The sequence below is a fragment of the Mauremys reevesii genome, linkage group 1, assembly GCF_016161935.1.
Source record: "Mauremys reevesii isolate NIE-2019 linkage group 1, ASM1616193v1, whole genome shotgun sequence".
In the NCBI taxonomy this organism is placed as follows: Eukaryota; Metazoa; Chordata; order Testudines; family Geoemydidae; genus Mauremys; species Mauremys reevesii.
This window is the reverse complement of record NC_052623.1, coordinates 355,279,457-355,296,844: the sequence shown is the minus strand read 5'-3', so window position 1 is coordinate 355,296,844 and position 17,388 is coordinate 355,279,457. Positions and strand designations below refer to the sequence as shown.

General features: G+C 61.9%; 1 protein-coding gene across 1 annotated transcript in view; it reads left to right on the top strand.

Moving 5' to 3' along the window:
- SMO (smoothened, frizzled class receptor) overlaps nucleotides 1-14,628 on the top strand; it is a 30,445-nt gene extending 15,817 nt beyond the window's left edge. The window contains exons 7-12 of the mRNA XM_039519921.1: nucleotides 1,429-1,521; nucleotides 2,485-2,593; nucleotides 3,437-3,622; nucleotides 5,586-5,734; nucleotides 8,996-9,130; nucleotides 10,881-14,628. Coding sequence (XP_039375855.1) covers nucleotides 1,429-1,521; nucleotides 2,485-2,593; nucleotides 3,437-3,622; nucleotides 5,586-5,734; nucleotides 8,996-9,130; nucleotides 10,881-11,503 — 1,295 coding nt within the window. The 3' untranslated portion in view covers nucleotides 11,504-14,628. The remainder of the gene's footprint in view (nucleotides 1-1,428; nucleotides 1,522-2,484; nucleotides 2,594-3,436; nucleotides 3,623-5,585; nucleotides 5,735-8,995; nucleotides 9,131-10,880) is intronic.
- Nucleotides 14,629-17,388: the final 2,760 nt, after the last annotated feature.

The window sequence follows — 17,388 nt, the reverse complement described above, 5'->3', positions numbered from 1 at the left end:
GAATTCATTTGAGAGCGTTGTGATTGCCTGGTTTCACTCCCATGGCTGTTCTTGGGGCATTAAACATGGGTGAAACCGGCCAGTCCTGTATTTAGCTGTGACGAGGTCCCTCACCAAAGGCTCTGTGGCAAAGCAAGCTGTGCTGGGGTAAGAGGGGAGGTTCTCTGATGGATCAGTAACTGGTTAGACGATAGGAAACAAAGGGTAAGAATAAATGGTCAGTTTTCAGAATGGAGAGAGGTAACCAGTGGTGTCCCCCAGGGGTCTGTACTGGGCCCAGTCCTGTTCAACATATTCATAAATGATCTGGAAAAAGGGGTAAACAGGTGGTAAAATTTGCAGATGATAGAAAACTACTCAAGATAGGTAAGTCCCAGGCAGACTGCGAAGAGCTACAAGAGGATCTCTCAAAACTGGGTGACTGGGCAACAAAATGGCAGATGAAATTCACTGCACATTGGAAAACATGGTCCCGACTGTACATATAAAATGATGGGGTCTAAATTAGCTGTTGCCACTCAAGAAAGAGACCTTGGAGTCACTGTGGAGAGTTCTCTGAAATCATCCACTCACTGTGCAGCGGCAGCCAGACAGCGAACAGAATGTTGGGAATAATCAAGAAAGGGAGAGATAATATCATATTGCTGCTATATAAATCCATGGTACGTCCACACCTTGAATACTGCGTGTGCAGATGTGGTCGCCCCATCTCAAAACAGATATATTGGAATTGGAAAAGGTTTAGAAAAGGGCAACAAAAATGATTAGGGGTCTGGAACGGCTTCCGTATGAGGAGATTAATAAAACTGGGACTTTTCAGCTTGGAAAAGAGACAACTAAGAGGGGATATGATTGAGGTCCATAAAATTATGACTGGTGGAGAAAGTAAACAAGGAAATGTTATTTACTCCTTCCCATAACACACATACTAGGGGGTCACCAAATGAAAATAATAGGCAGCAGGTTTAAAACAAACAAAAGGAAGTATTTTTTCACACAATGTGCAGTCAATCTGTGGAACTCCTTGCCAGAGGATGTTATGAAGGCCAAGACTAGAACAGGGTTTAAAAAGGAACTAGATAAGTTCAAGACCTATTCATGGAGGATAGGTCCATCGATGGCTGTTAGCCAGGATGGGCAGGGATGGTGCCCCTAGCCTCAGAAGCTGGGAATGGGCGACAGGGGATGGATCATTTGATGATTATCTGTTCTGTTCATTCCCTCTGGGGCACCTGGCATTGGCCACTGTCAGAAGACAGGATACGGGGCTGGATGGACCTTTGGTCTGACTCAGTCTGGCCGTTCTTATGTGATGCTGTACGCACCATAGCCACCGAGTCCGTGGGTGCTCCAGGCTGCTCCCTAGCTGCTTGATCCGGCAGCCCTGGTCCCGGCTGATGCGCCTGTCCTGCTGTCTGTCTGTCCTAGGTGTCATGACTCTGTTCTCCATCAAAAGCAACCACCCCGGCCTGCTGAGCGAGAAAGCTGCCAGCAAAATCAACGAGACCATGTTACGGCTGGGTAAGCCGGGCGGGTTTGGGCTCGGCTTGTGCCTCGCTGCCGGCGTTCTACCCTGGGCCATGATCTCGCCCGTCCCAAAGGGCCAGGCCTTGGGTAGGAGCCTCCCGGGGAAACCCAGGGCCTGCACAAAGCGGTGGCACTGGCCCAGTAGAAGACGCAGGGAGGGGTATGAGTGACTCACCGACTCTCGCCTTTAGATAAGGCATCAGAGCCAGGTCCCGACCACTCCCGGAGCCTCTCTGCCAAGTTAACACAGGCCTTCTGGCCAGACTCCAGCTGAGTGAGTGCCTTTTCCCTCCCTCGGATTCCCTGGGAAGGTTGGATATATTATTCCTTTTCTGGTCCGAACCTGTGCTGTAGTGCTGCTGTTACGCAGCTGCCACGGTCCTCCCCAGAGGTGGCTGCGTTTCACTGCCGGGTAACGTGACCTCTGTCTGGACGGTGCGTAAAGCTCTTCGGGCCGAAAGGCGCGCCAGAAGCGGGTGCAGCTGATACTGACGAGGACCCCATCCAGGGCCGGCTTTATGAAGGGCGGGGCCCGATTCGAATACCCGGCGGTGGTCCGGGGCTCTGGCGGCACTTCGGTGGTGGGGGTCCACTCCGGGTCTTCTGCGGCACCAAAGGACCCCCTGCCGCCAAAGACCTGGAGCAGACCTCCCACCCCCACCCCCCCGCTGCCGAAATGCCGCCGAAGACCCGGAGCGGAACACCCCCCCTGCGCTGGGTGAGTAAAAAAAAGATAAAAAATTAAAAAGATGCCTAAGGTGCGGGGCCCGATTCCGGGGAATTGGCCTAAAGCCGGCCCTGACCCCATCAGAGGTACGGAAGGAGCCCGAGTTTGACCCCTCCCTTCACTTTTCCTGGATCGTGTTTCCATCGGGGCTTCCTCAGGCCGGCAACATGCCGCGTCCTGGCCCTGGGGCTGTGGGAATAACCCCTGGGCCCTTCTGTGCTTCCTTACAGGCATCTTTGGCTTCCTGGCCTTCGGCTTCGTCCTCATCACCTTCGCCTGCCACTTCTACGACTTCTTCAACCAGGCTGAGTGGGAGCGGAGCTTCCGGGAGTACGTCCTGTAAGTGGGACAGGCCGTTTCCTCCCCCCCCCCCCCGCCGGGTCCCTTTAACAGGCGCCCCCAGCCCCCCGGAGGGGCAGGAAGAGTCTCGGGGGGGGGGGGGTCCAGTAGAGCTGCTTGCTCTGTGTTGGAAGAAGGTGACGCTTTCCATGACCTCCCCTCCGCCGCCAGGTCCCGTGACGACGCTCTTCCCATTCCCCACGCGGAAGTCTGGCTGCTCGTGTGGATTCCCACTCTGGCGTCGCCTGATGCCGTGGGAGCGGCAGTCCCTGGGGGATGCCACGGCTGGTCCCCGTGTCACCCCTCACGGGCACGTCGGGGCGTGACTGCCCGGGCCGTCCATGGCCCCGGGCCTGTTCCCGTTTCAGCGGGGGGCAGAGCCGAGCGGCACGGGGACCGGGGCACCCTGACGTGCCTGATCCCAGGGAGACGCATCAGGAGGAAGCCGAGATGGGCCCGTTATCCCGTCGCTGTGCTCAGTGCTGGGTCGTTCCCTGCCCGGCTGGTCCCGAGGCTCAGATCATGGGGCTTCCTGCGGAGGGCCGGTCACATGGCGCGGCTGCGGCTGCCCTGCCCTCGTGCGGCCCCCATCACCGCGGTGTCTGGGCAGCTGCTGGGGGCCGTCGAGCTGTGGGAAGGGGCCTCAGCCCCTGAATCTACTCAGCAGCTGCTGCTGCAGGGGGTGTGTCATTGTCCTGTATCTGGCTGCACTAAGGGGAGGGCAGGTCGTCGCTGGGGATGGGAGGGGGTGTTCCGGGTGCCCCGGCTCCCCATTGCCCCGGGCAGGGGGGGGTTTGGCCCCTGCTCTCCGTGCCGCCGTCACGCCCCGTGTTCCTGGCGCAGGTGCGAAGCGAACGTGACGATCGCCATCCAGACCAACAAGCCGATCCCAGACTGCGAGATCAAGAACCGGCCCAGCCTGCTGGTGGAGAAGATCAACCTCTTTGCCATGTTCGGCACCGGCATTTCCATGAGCACCTGGGTGTGGACCAAAGCCACCCTCCTCATCTGGAGGCGCACCTGGTGCAGGTGGGAGCAGCCCTCCCCCAGCCCAGAGCTACTGGGGTCTCCTCTGAGCCCCAGCAGCTGCGGTTCAGCGGGGGGCACCGCATGCCCGAGGCCCCCAGACACAGTCCAGCCCAGGTCCGTCGCTGTCCTTATCCGGCAGCTGCCTGGTGGCCCCTGGGCGAGGAATTCAGTGGGTCTCAGCTGGTTCCTAGGGGACGAGGTGGGTTCCCAGCAGAGAGGCACAGAGTGGCATAGGTCAGAAGCTGAGCTGGGCAGGGTCAGGCCTAGTGACAGGAGCAGTGGTAGCTGGGCCTAGTGGTCGGTGCGGTGGCAACCGGGCCAGGCACTGGAGACAAAGGTTGGAGTCACGAGTCAAGAGCAGGCTTGGAACAAAGCAAGGGCGGGGCCGGGCTGGAGTCGGGGCCGGGGCCGGGATCGGGGCTGGAGTTGGGGCCAGGATCGGGATCGGGGCTGGAGGCGGGGCCGGGGCCAGGATCGGGGCTGGAGGCGGGGCCGGGATCGGGATCGGGGCTGGAGTCGGGGCAGGGGCGGGGCCGGGAACGGGGCTGGAGTCGGAGCAGGGCTGGGATCGGGGCTGGAGTCGGGGCGGGGCCGGGAACGGGGCTGGAGGCAGGGCGGGGCCGGGAACAGGAACGGGGCTGGAGTCGGAGCAGGGCTGGAGCAGGGCCGGGAATGGGGCTGGAGTCGGGGCTGGGCTGGAGTCGGGGCCGGGAACGGGGCTGGAGGCGGGGCTGAGCTGGAGCAGGGCCAGGAACGGGGCTGCAGTCGGGGCTGGGCTGGAGCAGGGCCGGGAACGGGGCTGGAGTCGGGGCGGGGCCGGGAACGGGGCTGGTGTCGGGGCCGGGAACGGGGCTGGAGCGGGGCCGGGAACGGGGCTGGAGTCGGAGCAGGGCTGGAGCAGGGCCGGGAATGGGGCTGGAGTCGGGGCCGGGATCGGGGCTGGAGTCGAAGCAGGGCTGGCGTCGGGGCCGGGAACGGGGCTGGCGTCGGGGCCGGGAACAGGGCTGGAGTCGGAGCAGGGCCGGGATCGGGGCTGGAGTCAGGGCGGGGCTGGAGCAAGGGTCCCCAGACCTGCTCCTGGCTCGTGGGTTGGCTGGAGCCTGGCGCAGGACGGACCCATCGCCAGCTGTGGCTTCCCCAGGCTGATTCAGGGACGGCTCCTCGCCTGGAGGCTGAATTCCCTGGGCCCCCGGCTCGGGAGCGACACACGTCTGGGGGGTGGGGGAGCTGCAGCCAGCGCCGCCTGCCCCGGACCCGGCTGTGGCTCCGTAGGGGCGTCGGTCTCAGGCTGCCCCTCCAGCCCCAGATGCCCATGACAGAGGTGGGGGAGGGGAAGGGATTCCTCCCTCCGGAGCAGGGGGCTGAGACCCCCGCCTGGCTGCGTGGGGAGCCGCGTGGCGCTGCGAAGAAGGGGCAGATCCCGGAGTTAGGGGGTGCAGGGCGGGGCGGGGGGGGGCCGGTGTGAGTTCGGCTCACAGCTGCAGGGGGGCTGCCGCCGAGGGGGGGGGGGCGCCTGGAGGGGTGATCCCGGGGGTGGGGCCCGGGGCCCGAGTCTCCTTGACACTGACGCCCCCGGCCACCGTGGTGGGAAGAGCCCTGGTGCCAGCGTGTTACCGTCCGTGTGTCCGTCTCTGCCCCCCCACCCCCCGGCCGTGGTGCAGGGAGGGGGAATCGGGGGAAGGAGCGGGACACCCCGTCCTTGGGGCTGGGAGGATGGAGGGGTTCCCTCGGTAACCGACAAACTGGCTTCCTGGCTCAGCAGGAGGTGGGGGAGCCCAGGAGCACTCCTCAGCCCCACTGGAGAGGGTCCGTGCCCTGCCCCCCCCCGGCCGAGCCAGCCCCCCGACCGGGCCAGCCCCCCAACCCCGTTCCCTCCCCCCGGCCGAGCCAGCCCCTGGCGAACCAGCCCCCGACCCGTTCCCTCCCCAGGCCGAACCAGCCCCCAACCCCATTTCCTCCCCAGGCTGACCGGCCAGAGCGACGACGAGCCCAAGAGGATCAGGAAAAGCAGGATGATCGCCAAGGCCTTCTCCAAGCGGAAGGAGCTGCTGCGCAACCCGGAGCAGGAGGTGTCCTTCAGCATGCGCACCGTCTCGCACGACGGGCCCGTGGGTACGTCCGGGGGCGGGGGGAACCACGGGGGCTTCGCACGACGGGCCCGTGGGTACGTCCGGGGGGAAGGGAACCAGGGGGGCTTCGCACGATGGGCCCGTGGGTACGTCCGGGCGGGAACCACGGGGCCGCACGACGGGCCCGTGGGTACGTCGGGGCGGGGAACCACGGGTACGTCGGGCGGGAACCACGGGGGCTTCGCACGACGGGCCCGTGGGTACGTCGGGGGGGAAGGGAACCACGGGAGCTTCGCACGACGGGCCCGTGGGTACGTCCGGGGGGACGGGAACCATGGGGGCTTCGCACGATGGGCCCGTGGGTACGTCCGGGGGGAAGGGAACCACGGGGGCTTCGCATGACGGGCCCGTGGGTACGTCCCGGGAGAACCATGGGGGGAGAACCATGGGGCCGCACGGCGGGCCCGTGGGTACGTCGGGCGGGGAACCATGGGGGCGGGCCCGTGGGTACGTCCGGGGCAGGGGAACCATGGGGCTGCACAGCGGGTGGTACGTCGGGGCGGGGAACCATGGGGCTTCGCGACGGGCCCGTGGGTGCGTCGAACCATGGGGGCACGACGGGCCCGTGTACGTCGGGGCGGGAACCATGGGGCCGCAGCGGGCCCGTGAAACCATGGGGCCCCGGGGCGACGACGGGCCCGTGGGTACGTCCGGGAGAACCATGGGGCTTCGCACGGCCCGTGGGTGCGTCGGGGCAGGGAACCATGGGAGCCGCACGACGGACCCGTGGGTACGTCCGGGCGGGGAACCATGGGGGCCGCACGACGGGCCCGTGGTACGTCGGGCGGGAACCATGGGGGCGGGCCCGTGGTACGTCGGGGCGGGAACCATGGGGCGACGGCCCGTGGGGTACGTCGGGCGGGCCCGTGGGTACGTCCGGGCGGGAACCATGGTGGGGAACCATGGGGTTTCGCACGACGGGCCGTGGGTGCGTCCGGGGAGGGGACCATGGGGCTTCGCACGACGGGCCCGTGGGTACGTCCGGGGGCGGGGGGAACCATGGGGGCTTAGCACGACGGGCCCGTGGGTACATCCCGGGAGAACCATGGGGCTTTGCGGCGGGCCCGTGGGTACGTCCGGGGGCGGGGGGAACCATGGGGGCTGCGCACGACGGGCCCGTGGGTCCGTCCGCGGGCGGGGGAACCATGGGGGCTTCGCACGACGGCCCCGTGGGTACGTCGGGCGGGGAACCATGGGGCTTCGCGGCGGGCCCGTGGAAATGCGTCGGGCGGGGAACCATGGGGGCTTCGCACGACGGGCCCGTGGGTACGTCCGGGGGCGGGAACCATGGGGGCTTCGCACGACGGGCCCGTGGGTACGTCCGGGCGGGAACCATGGGGCCGACGCGGGCCGTGGGTACGTCCGGGCGGGGGAACCATGGGGGCTTTGCGACGGGCCCGTGGGTACGTCGGGCGGGGAACCATGGGGCTTTGCACGACGGGCCGTGGGTACGTCGGGCGGGGAACCATGGGGCTTCGCGGCGGGCCCGTGGGTGCGTCCAGGGCGGGAACCATGGGGGCTTCGCACGACGGGCCCGTGGGTACGTCCGGGGGCGGGGGAACCATGGGGGCTTCGCACGACGGGCCCGTGGGTACGTCCCGGGGGGGGAGGGGACCATGGGGGCTTCGCACACCACCACCCTGGTGCTAGGCCCCCTCTTCGGTGGCAGGTTTGCAGCCCCCACTGCTTATCAGTCTTGTGGGGGGAGACGCTTCTGTGGTCCGAGGTTTGTTGTGGGGCACGTGGGCCGTGGCTCTCAGCAAGGCACCTCCCTCCGCCCTCACTAGGGGGCGCTGCCGAGAGCAGCTGTCGCAGGGTCAGACCGGCCCGTAACGCCCAGTCTGACCGCGCCCATCGCGCCGCCTTGTTGTGAAGTGTTTGGCTGAATCCCTGCGCTCCTGAAAGGGGCCAGCAACGAGCCCCTCAGAACGGCCGGACTGGGCCAGACCAATGGTCCATCTAGCCCAGTGTCGTGTCGTCCGACGGTGGCTGGTCCCAGGCGCTGGGAATGGACAGAACAGGCAACCACTGAGTGATCCGTCCCCTCTCGTCCGTCCCAGCGTCTGGCAGACAGAGGCCAGGGACGCCCAGAGCCTGGGGTTGCATCCCTGACCGCTCGGCTAAAAGCCATTGATGGGCCCCCTCGCCCTAGAGCCTAGAGTGTCTCTCAAACTGGGGGCCAGGAGCTCCACGGGCTCCACTGATCGACTCCCCTGCTCCCTCCGGCGCCGGGGAACAGCTGTTCAGCAGCAGGCGGCAGGCCCGGGGGTGGGGAGGAGGCAGGGACAGGGTGCGCTCGGGGGAGGGGCAGAAAGAGGCGGGGAGGAGGAGGGGCAGGGGTGGACTGGGGGCAGGGCCTGCGGATGAGCCTTGGGGGGTCCATGTCTGCAGGTTGTTACCGTTTGAGAACCGCTGTCCTGGAGCAGCATCCCGCCCCCATGCCAGGGAGCCGGCAAGCGGCAGGATTTATTTACGCATTAAAGGCGTCGTCAGAAAAGTGACCGACGTAGAAATGGCCCCGCCCTACCCAACGGATCTGCTCCTTGGACCCAGTTCCCTCCTGGCGTAACTCCAGGAGTCCAAGGAAGTTACCGCAGGGGGCGAACGTCTCTCTCTAGCTAACGTGTGCGGCCCACGTTGCTGTAGGATCGGACGCGCCTCCGAGTCTTTAGTGGAATTACCCTCGCTGGTCCCTGAGAGGGCAGGGCTCCGACCCCCTGCAGGCAGAAGGGAAACTGAGGCAGCAGGAGGTGAAGTGACTTGCCCGTGGTCACAGTAGAAGTCTGTGGGACTTGGACCCAGATGTGCCCTAACCACTGGCTCATCCTGCCTGTCTGTGTACAGCAGGGGTGGGGAAACTCCACGGCGGGGTTGCGAAACTGTCTGGAGGGCCGGGTAGGGAGGCCGTGCAGACGCATCTCAGGCCCGTTTGGCCATCGCTTCGTGATGTGAAAGCCGGGCAAAGACCCTCTGGGCTCTCAGGCCCTAGGCAGCTGGAAAACGCATCCTCACTGCTCTGCGGGGCCATTCGCACAGGGTCCAGCCTCTGGGGGTGGGGATGGGAGGGCGTCCTGGTCGCCCCAGGAACGCAGGGCGTTGGCTCCGGAACAGGCTGCTGGTGGGGTCAGCCAGGGCAGGAGATTGGGGTGAATCAGTGAAGATCCCCCCGTACCCCACTCCGGCTGCGGGATTCCCCCCTCTGCTGAGCAGGTTGTAAGAATCTTCTCTGTGGCTTCCGTCCCAGCTGGCCTGGCGTTCGACATCAACGAGCCCTCAGCTGACGTATCCTCGGCCTGGGCCCAGCACGTCACCAAGATGGTGGCCAGGAGAGGGGCCATCCTGCCGCAGGACGTCTCCGTCACGCCCGTGGCGACGCCCGGTGAGTCCCGGGGAAAGCGAGGGGTGGCGAGGGAGACGGGCCGGCGATGAGGTCATGACGCCGCGTGCGTCTGCGCAAGGTCATTTGTGCCCCAGGAGCACCTAGAGGTTTCTGCTGAGATCAGGGCCCCTGGGGGGCGGGTGCTGCTCGGCCCCTGGGTGGTGGGTGCTGCTCGGCCCCTGGGTGGCGGGTGCTGCTCGGCCCCTGGGTGGCGGGTGCTGCTCGGCCCCACAGTGACAGACAGGCCCTGCAATCTAGCTTCTGGCAGTTGGGAAACGGAGGCTGAAAGATGAAGGTCCACAGAGCCAGCGATCAAATGCAGGACCCCTGCGTCCCAGTGCCTCAGCCACAAGGCCAGCTTTGCTCGTCACGTCTAGACGGGAAGCACTGGACTGGGAATCAGGAGACTTTGGTTTTCCTCCTCGCCCTGATGCTAACCTGGTGCGTGACCTGGGGCAAGTCACTTCTCCACGCTGGGCCTGCATTTCCCCACCTGTAAAACAAGGGCGGTGATATCCGCCCCCGCCCCCTCTGTGGGCTGTGAGACCGGGGATGCAAGGGATAGGAGAGGGATTGCACCACAGCCTTGGAAATGCAGCCACTTCTGGGGTGGAAGGTGGCACCCGTTCAGCGGGCTCACAGTGCAGGGAAGGCAGCGAAGGCGATTGCTGTGTGGAACCAGGGGAGATGTAATTCTGTGAATTGGAATTTGGCAGAGACGCTACGAATTGTAATAACCCAGGGTTAAAAATCCCGCCTGACGTCCCAAACAACCTCTGCTCAGGGGAGGGGCAGGCCTGGCAGCGCAGGGAACGGAGGCAAGTCAGGACTGAGGGGCACCGGCAGAGCTGTGTGTGGTGGGAAGCCCAGGGCTGGGGCAGCGGGGGCTGCGGGTCGGGATTGAGGAGCGTGGGGAGAAGCCCAGGGCTGGGGTAGCCGGGGGCTGCGGGTTGGGAGTGAGGAGCGTGGGGAGAAGCCCAGGGCTGGGGTAGCGGGGGCTGCGGGTCGGGATTGAGGAGCGTGGGGAGAAGCCCAGGGCTGGGCTAGCGGGGGCTGCGGGTCGGGAGTGAGGAGCGGGGGGAGACGCCCAGGGCTGCGGGTCGGGATTGAGGAGCGTGGGGAGAAGCCCAGGGCTGGGGTAGCCGGGGGCTGTGGGTCGGGATTGAGGAGCGTGAGGAGAAGCCCAGGGCTGGGGCAGCGGGTCGGGATTGAGGAGAGTGGGGAGAAGCCCGGGGCTGGGGCAGCGGGGGCAGCGGGTCGGGAGTGAGGAGCGTGGGGAGAGGCCCGGGGCTGGGGCAGCGGGTCGGCAGTGAGGAGCGTGGGGAGAAGCCCAGGGCTGGGGTAGCGGGGGCTGCGGGTCGGGAGTGAGGAGCGTGGGGAGAAGCCCGGGGCTGGGGCAGCGGGGGCTGCGGGTCGGGAGTGAGGAGCGTGGGGAGAAGCCCAGGGCTGGGCTAGCCGGGGGCTGCGGGTCGGGATTGAGGAGCATGGGCAGAGCCATGTAAGGGGCCCCATGACGGGACCAGTAAGGAGCAGGGGTTGAGGGCCGTTGGCAGGCTGGGAATCTCTGGGCTGGGACGGGTGCAGCGGCAGAGCTGGGTGAGGACAAGGATCCATCACACTTGCTCACGCTGTGCCCGCACTCGGGTCTGTCTCCTGCCGTCGCGGTCGCTGAGTTTCCCGCGGGGGGTTTCACAGCGAACCCGCCTGGGAAGGCCCCGCTCACCCCGTCTCCCCTCTCTCGTGCCTGCAGTGCCTCCGGACGAAAGGGCGAACCTGTGGGTGGTGGACGCCGAGATTTCGCCCGAGCTGGAGAAGAAAGCCAGCCGCAAGAAGAAGCGGAGGAGGAAGAAGAAGGAAGTCTGCCCCCTGGGGCCTGCGCTCTGCGACGTGGGCTCCTTCCCCCCGCCGGCCCGCAGCGCCGTCCCTCGCCTGCCCAAGCTGCCACGGCAGAAGTGCCTGGTCGCCAACCCCAGGGAGTCTCAGCTTGGGGAAGAGGTGCTGCCCCCGGGCTCCTACCCCGGCCTGAGGTTCAGCGTCTCCCAGCACGAAGGCCTCCTCCCCCAGGGGCCCCAGGAGAACCCCGCCAGGTCCAGGAAACACGCCGCCTTCCATGTGGTCAGCAACCCCTTCTGCCCCGAGACCGGGCCCCAGGGAGAGCTGGCCCTCGAGGGCAGCGTGAGGTGCTTCCTGGCCCGCCAGCAGCACAACGGCTCGTTCCGGCTCCCCGCCGCGGGCCTGGATCCCGGCCCCCTGCCCAGCGGGAGCGTCCCCTGCGGGCCGAGGACTCATGGCAGGAGGGCAGGCTTCGCCCCCATCCACTCCCAGACAAACCTCATGGATGCCGAGCTGCTGGAGGCCGATTCAGACTTTTAGGCCAGGAGGGACCCAGACCCTTTCGGTGCCTGGATAAGCCCTGGAGATCACCTCATCGGACACAGGCTATGGAGGAGCCTGCAGATCCCGCCGCGTACAGACGTGGGTTTAAAGCTCATGCTCCAGGTTCCGGCCAGGGACGGTTTTCGCTCAGAGGCAGGTTCTTCTCTGCTGCAAACCTTGATGCTTCCTCGGCAGCTTGTGGCAGCTTTCGAACTCCTTCCCCATCCTGGGTTTCCTGGGCCCCTCCCTGCCGATCTTCCCACCCGAGACGTTCGGCATTGTCCTGCCCGCGGGAGGGAGCCAGCCCTCGTCTCGGCTGGTTGAACGGCAGCTGGACGGGGCCTGCCAGGGATTGTTATTTATTGCTCCGCGGGTGACGGGAACAAAACCAAATGGGCGTTTGCCGGTGATGCGCCCAGAGGCCGGGCTCCTGCGGGGCTTGTGGGATGGATCCAGGATGTCCCAGATGGCGTCGTGGATTGTTCCCTTCTTCACTCCGCTGCATGGAGCTTTTTGAGGACTCCTCCACCGGCAGCTCTGCCCCAGCTGGGTGCAGCGTTTGCTCCCCGATCTTTGGCCTGGGGGTGGGGATGAGCCTTGGAGAAGGAGAGAAACGTCCTTTAATGGCCTGGTGTCAGGGAGGCTGGGGGGGTCTATATGGAGAGGAGCCTCTCCGAGGGCAGAGAGAAGATCCCGGTGGATTCCTTATCCCAGGAGCGTCCAGCTGTCCCGTGAACCACACCAGGGGCTGAAAGGAAGGGGCTGGCGGCTCTGAGCCATGGCAGCCGTAATAGACGGCCGGAAGATTTAGTTAGGGGTCTGTTTATTAACCTCTCGGAAGCACTGGGGCCGCGTCGCTCCCGGATCTTCGCCCATTGCCAGGAGAGGTGGAGACTTTGTACAGGGAGGGGTGGCGTGTGTAACACGTTGTCACCCGGATCAACCTCAGTGACTCAGCCAATCAGCACAACCCTCCTTGGGACGCATCCCTGGGGGCGGGGACACGTTACCCAGCCCCAGAACCAGAGGCCTGGGCCAGACTTGTGCTGAACGGGAGCTGCTGGGGGGCAAGGAGTCCAGCTTGTAGGGCTCCATGTGGCTCTCACGAAGCATTGCATGCTGGGATTTGTAGTCCCCTGCATTTTGGAACTTGTAGTCCCCGCTTGATCTCTCTCTATTGACACCCCTGTTGGGGATCCTCCTGGCTCGCTAGACAGGGACCAGTTCAAAACAAGCCCACGCTCGGCCTTCCCCTTTGAAGGCTCCATCCCCGTGTGCGGAGGACGCTAACTGGGCCCCTAGATGCTACTTAGTGGGTTTACGTATTTCCGTTGTGTTACTGGTTTTTTACTGTATCTGTCTAATACACAGAGACGTTTACTAGGGCTGAGGGCCGTAACAGGGATGTCCCAGCTGGAAATCCCTGACAGCAGCGCGTCATGTCGCCTGCCTTCGGCCGGAGCTTGTTTACTGTGCTTTTCGCTGTGGAATATAAAACAATGCTCTTCCCACACCCAAAATGTGCCTCGTTCTAAGCCGGGCTCCCCGTTCTGCTAGTGGAGTCACTCCGGATTGAAAAGGACGTAACCGAGAGCCACAGGAGGCCCCTCATCTGTATCAGAGCCGCGCGCTCGGGTTCCCTTTCACAAAGGCGCAGTCTCAGAGGATGTATTCTTGCTGGAGGGGAGGCGTTATTCCTCCTGTGTCCCAGCATCCCAAGCGGTAGGGAAGTGGCTTTCGATTGGCTGACGGTGACAGCCGAGAGCAGCCGTGTTGGCGTTTCCCGTTCGGCGCTGAAGCGAGAAGGGCTGTGTGGGAGGGGGCGTGTTCCCCACTCTGGGGCCGTGTAAAGGGCAAATAAAACTTCTTTTCTGGTGCCCTTGCGCCCTCAGAATCTGCCAGGTGGTTGGAATCCCCTTTTGCTCAAGAGTTGGTGGTTAACTGGGTCGTGTGTCGTGGCTTTTTTCGCTTAAGGGGCGGAGTCTTTCATGTGCAAGCCCCGCCCCATCTGACTGTTTTGTGTAAGGGGCGGAGACTCAAGGGCTAACCCCGCCCCTCGGGTGAAGGGGTGGAGACTTGCTGGTACTAGCCCCTCCCCTCGGTTGTTGATCTCCTGGGGTCAGGGGAGCTATTCCAGCCACAGCTAAAAAACCAGCTCGACCTGTGACCCAGAACTCAAAGCTGGAACTTCCCGGGGGGTTAAAAAGTCCGGCTGCCACAACCAGCTCATTTTCCATGTTCGTGAGCAGCCGGGTTCCAGCTGGCAACGCCCCAGGCCCAGGCAGAAGTCTCTCCTCATGGCATTTCTAGGCGTGCAGGGAGCCTCTTCCCACGGGAGGGGCTGAGCTGAAAAGTTGGGCTGAAGATGTAGTTTGCAGGGGCGGGTCTGGACCCAGGGTTCCAGGTTGGCCCATTGTAGGGAGAGGGCCAGCCAAGCCCATTCTAGCCAGATCTGAACCCCCCCAACGTTCGGGGGGGGTTGGGGCTGGCGTGTTCTCATTCAGTCCTGACAAGACTCCCAGCCTGGCTCTGCCGGTGCAAGAGGCTTGGAGAAGCATCAAAGTGGCTTTGGTTTCTCCTGACACTAATTATCTCACTGAGGGCTCCGCACTGCAAAGGGCCCAGTATACAGAGGCTGGCGCATGCTGCTGAGTGGGTCCCTCCAAATAATGTAATGCCCAGGAAAAATGCTGCGGCTTTAAGCTGGAATTAAGGTGGTAAATGATTCCATAAGAACGCAGGAATTCTGGATCCTAGGACGACCGGTTCAGACCGCAGGTGTCTCTAGTTCGGTATCTTGTCTCCCACGGTGGCCCATACCAAATGCTTTGGAAGAAGGTGTAAGACTCCTCCTAGTGTCAATTATAGAATAATGCGGTTTCTTCCCAGATCCTGGCAGTGTTAAGCCGACTAAACCCTAAGGCATGAGGTTTCATACCCTTTCTAACATGTTTTATATCTGTCGGTGTTTCTTATTCATGTAAATGTCTAAACTTTTGTTGAATCCTGCTAACTCCTGGTCTCAGTGATATCCAATGGCAGCAAGTTCCACAGTTTAACTTTTCTGTCTAAAAGAAAAAAACTGCTTTTATCAGTATTAAATTTGCTATGTTTCAATTTAATTGTCTGCTCCCTTATTGGTACATAATGAAAAATAACCCAGCACCGCCAGCTGGATAGAAGCTTGGTAGCTTTTGCTTAAAAGACCCCAAAGTTATAAAGCCCAGAAATCCAATCCAGAATTGCATGTGAATGGACATTCCCATTTTAAATCAGGCAACATTTCAATGGTGTAAAAATGAGCTTTTATAAAGCCTAAGGCCAGTAGACTGTCTGCCAATTTTTTAAAAAAAAACTTCAGTGAAAACAATTGTTTTTTTTAATGCACAAACATTCACCTGTAGCATTTGGGAACCCAAAGCACAGAAAATCTCTGAGTGAAACTGCCTCCTACCAAAATGAAACTGACCTCAGGAATTTTTCATCATCTGAATCATGAGTCGTGCAAAAATAAAATGAAGATCAAGAAGAGTGACAAACTGGATTTCAAGAGCTATTTAAGGAGTTAATATCCTAGGTCAAGAGAGAATGTTGGCAGAGTTAAACATTGGGAATGCACAGGTGAGATCACCCAAACAGCCTTAACTCTGCCTCTACATCCCTGCCCACAGAACACCCTGAAACCAGGAGACAGGCCTATCTCCTAGCAATGCACATCAGTCAGTGTAAATGGATCTAAGTGGATTATTTTACTCCTGTTCATAAGCCAATTGGGCACTCTACTTAAAGTCCTGGTGTTAATTCAGATTATTTTTGACATTAATTTTTTTAACTCCCCTTCAACATTATGTCCTGATTTCATAAAACTTCTAAAAATATTTATAAGGGATTTTTCTGCTCCCTTGTTGACATTTACAAAGGCGGTTACTGCAAGGGAAAAATTGGCCAGCCGGCTAGCCAGGGAAATTGACCCTAAATCAAATGCTGCTGAATGCACAAAGGAAACCAGATTGGAAAAAGAGGATTTTCTTTGCTAACTTCTTTCTGTTCCTGCAATCTCAGGTATTTCTTATAACTCATTGTTATTTGTATTATGGTAATGCCCAGGACGCTGATCCCATCTCTCTAGGTACTGCACAAACCCAGAACAAAAAGACGGTTCCCGCCGCAAAGAATTTACTTTAAACAAGAGACGACAGATGGATACAGAGAGGTGGGAGAGGACAAGGAAGCCATGAGACAATATTGATCAGCAGCAGTCGCCACACTTCAGCTGCCTAATCATTGTCACGTTTCTGTGGAGGCATCATGGCAAAGGAGAGTTTTTTAAGGGATTTGAAGGAGGACGATGAATAACAGGGACGAAGTATTCTCAGGTGGACGGTGTCCCTTTTAAACTGGCTTCATCAAACTCCACCTGCCTCTAGAACGCAGGGAAAAAACCTGTTGTTACCCTCCCCTTTCTCCAGGCCGGGACCTGCCAGCCTGATGCATATAGACTAGAGAGGTGCATGGGGAATCCCCAGTTCTGTTAGCTCATTTGCAGGAGCGCAGCAAATCTGCCTTGGGGGAGCTGATTGCTTCCTTCACTTTAAATAGTTCATTCAAGAGCGTTTTTCTCCAAGTGGCGGGGGGAGCGCAGGGCAAGCCTGAGTGTACGGGCCGGGCCTGGGATGAAGAATTGTCCCCCTTGGCAAGAACCAGGGATCCTTGCAGCCTCGGCTGTCTGGAGGAGTCTGCTGCAGCAGAGGAGGGGAGGGGACCATGGGTTGCAATGGCAACATGCCTGAGGGTAGAGCAGATGCCCTGGACAGCCCTGCTGCTGTGTTACTGCTACACAACAGGGTTGGCTGGTGCCTGAGTTTGCAGAAGCTGGTTGGGGGCATCCAGGCTCAAACCCTGCTGAAAATTCGCCCCTCTGAGTTTGCCCATTGCTCTGCCTGCTCCCTGATGAGGTGCAGGGCGGCTCTGTCCTGTCCTGTGTACCAATGGGCCAGGTGATCCAGCATCTTGTCTCTGACTGGCCAGATGCTCCAGGCACGGGTGCCATGTCTGTATGATGTTTGGTGGTGCCCAGAATGGGCCCAAGCAGACGGACAGTGCAACCACCCAATGCCCTGCGCTTTGGGGGGCCCCGCACTTCAGGGGGAGACGGGGTCCAGGCAGAGCCACTCCATCCATAGGACAAACTGGGGCAACCACCCCGTGCTTTAGGGGGCCCTGCACTACTGGGCAGCCTGGGGGGTTAGCAGACGGCCTGGCGCCGGCAGCAGTAAACAGCCTGGCCCCAGCCCGCCCCTGTTACGCCCTCTCCCTGCCCCCATTCCACCCCTTCCTCCAAGCCCCCGCCCCGCCTCTTTCCGGCTTCCACCCCCTCCCCCGAGCGACACCAGGAGCCAGTGGGGCAGAGTGGAGCAGGACGGGCTGGGGCCAGGTCACTTGCTGCTGCTGGCGCCAGGCCCCCCACTAGCCCCCAGTCGCCCTTGGACCTCCATCCCCCTGAAGCATGAGGCCCCCCAAAGCACGGTGAGCCCAAACATTGGTGGAGCCGGGCCCACATTCCTAAATATTGGTGGAGCATGGGCACCATGGGCCCATAGAACTCGCCGCCTATGGTGGAGCACGGGCACCATGGGCCCATAGAACTCGCCGCCTATGGCTCAAGGGAAGGTGGGAAAATGCTCTTCTCTGAGGTGGTTTCGGGAGGCGGCGCCTTACTGGGGTCGGGGGGGAGAAGGGGGCACTGAAGAGAGATGGGATGAGAAGAAGCAGCGTTTTCCCTCCACCTGCCTTACCCCACCTGCGGCTCCAGCTGAGCTGGGTGGGTGGGGGAGAGCGCAGGGCTGGAATGGGGGGGCACAGATCAGAATTGAGGAGCAGCA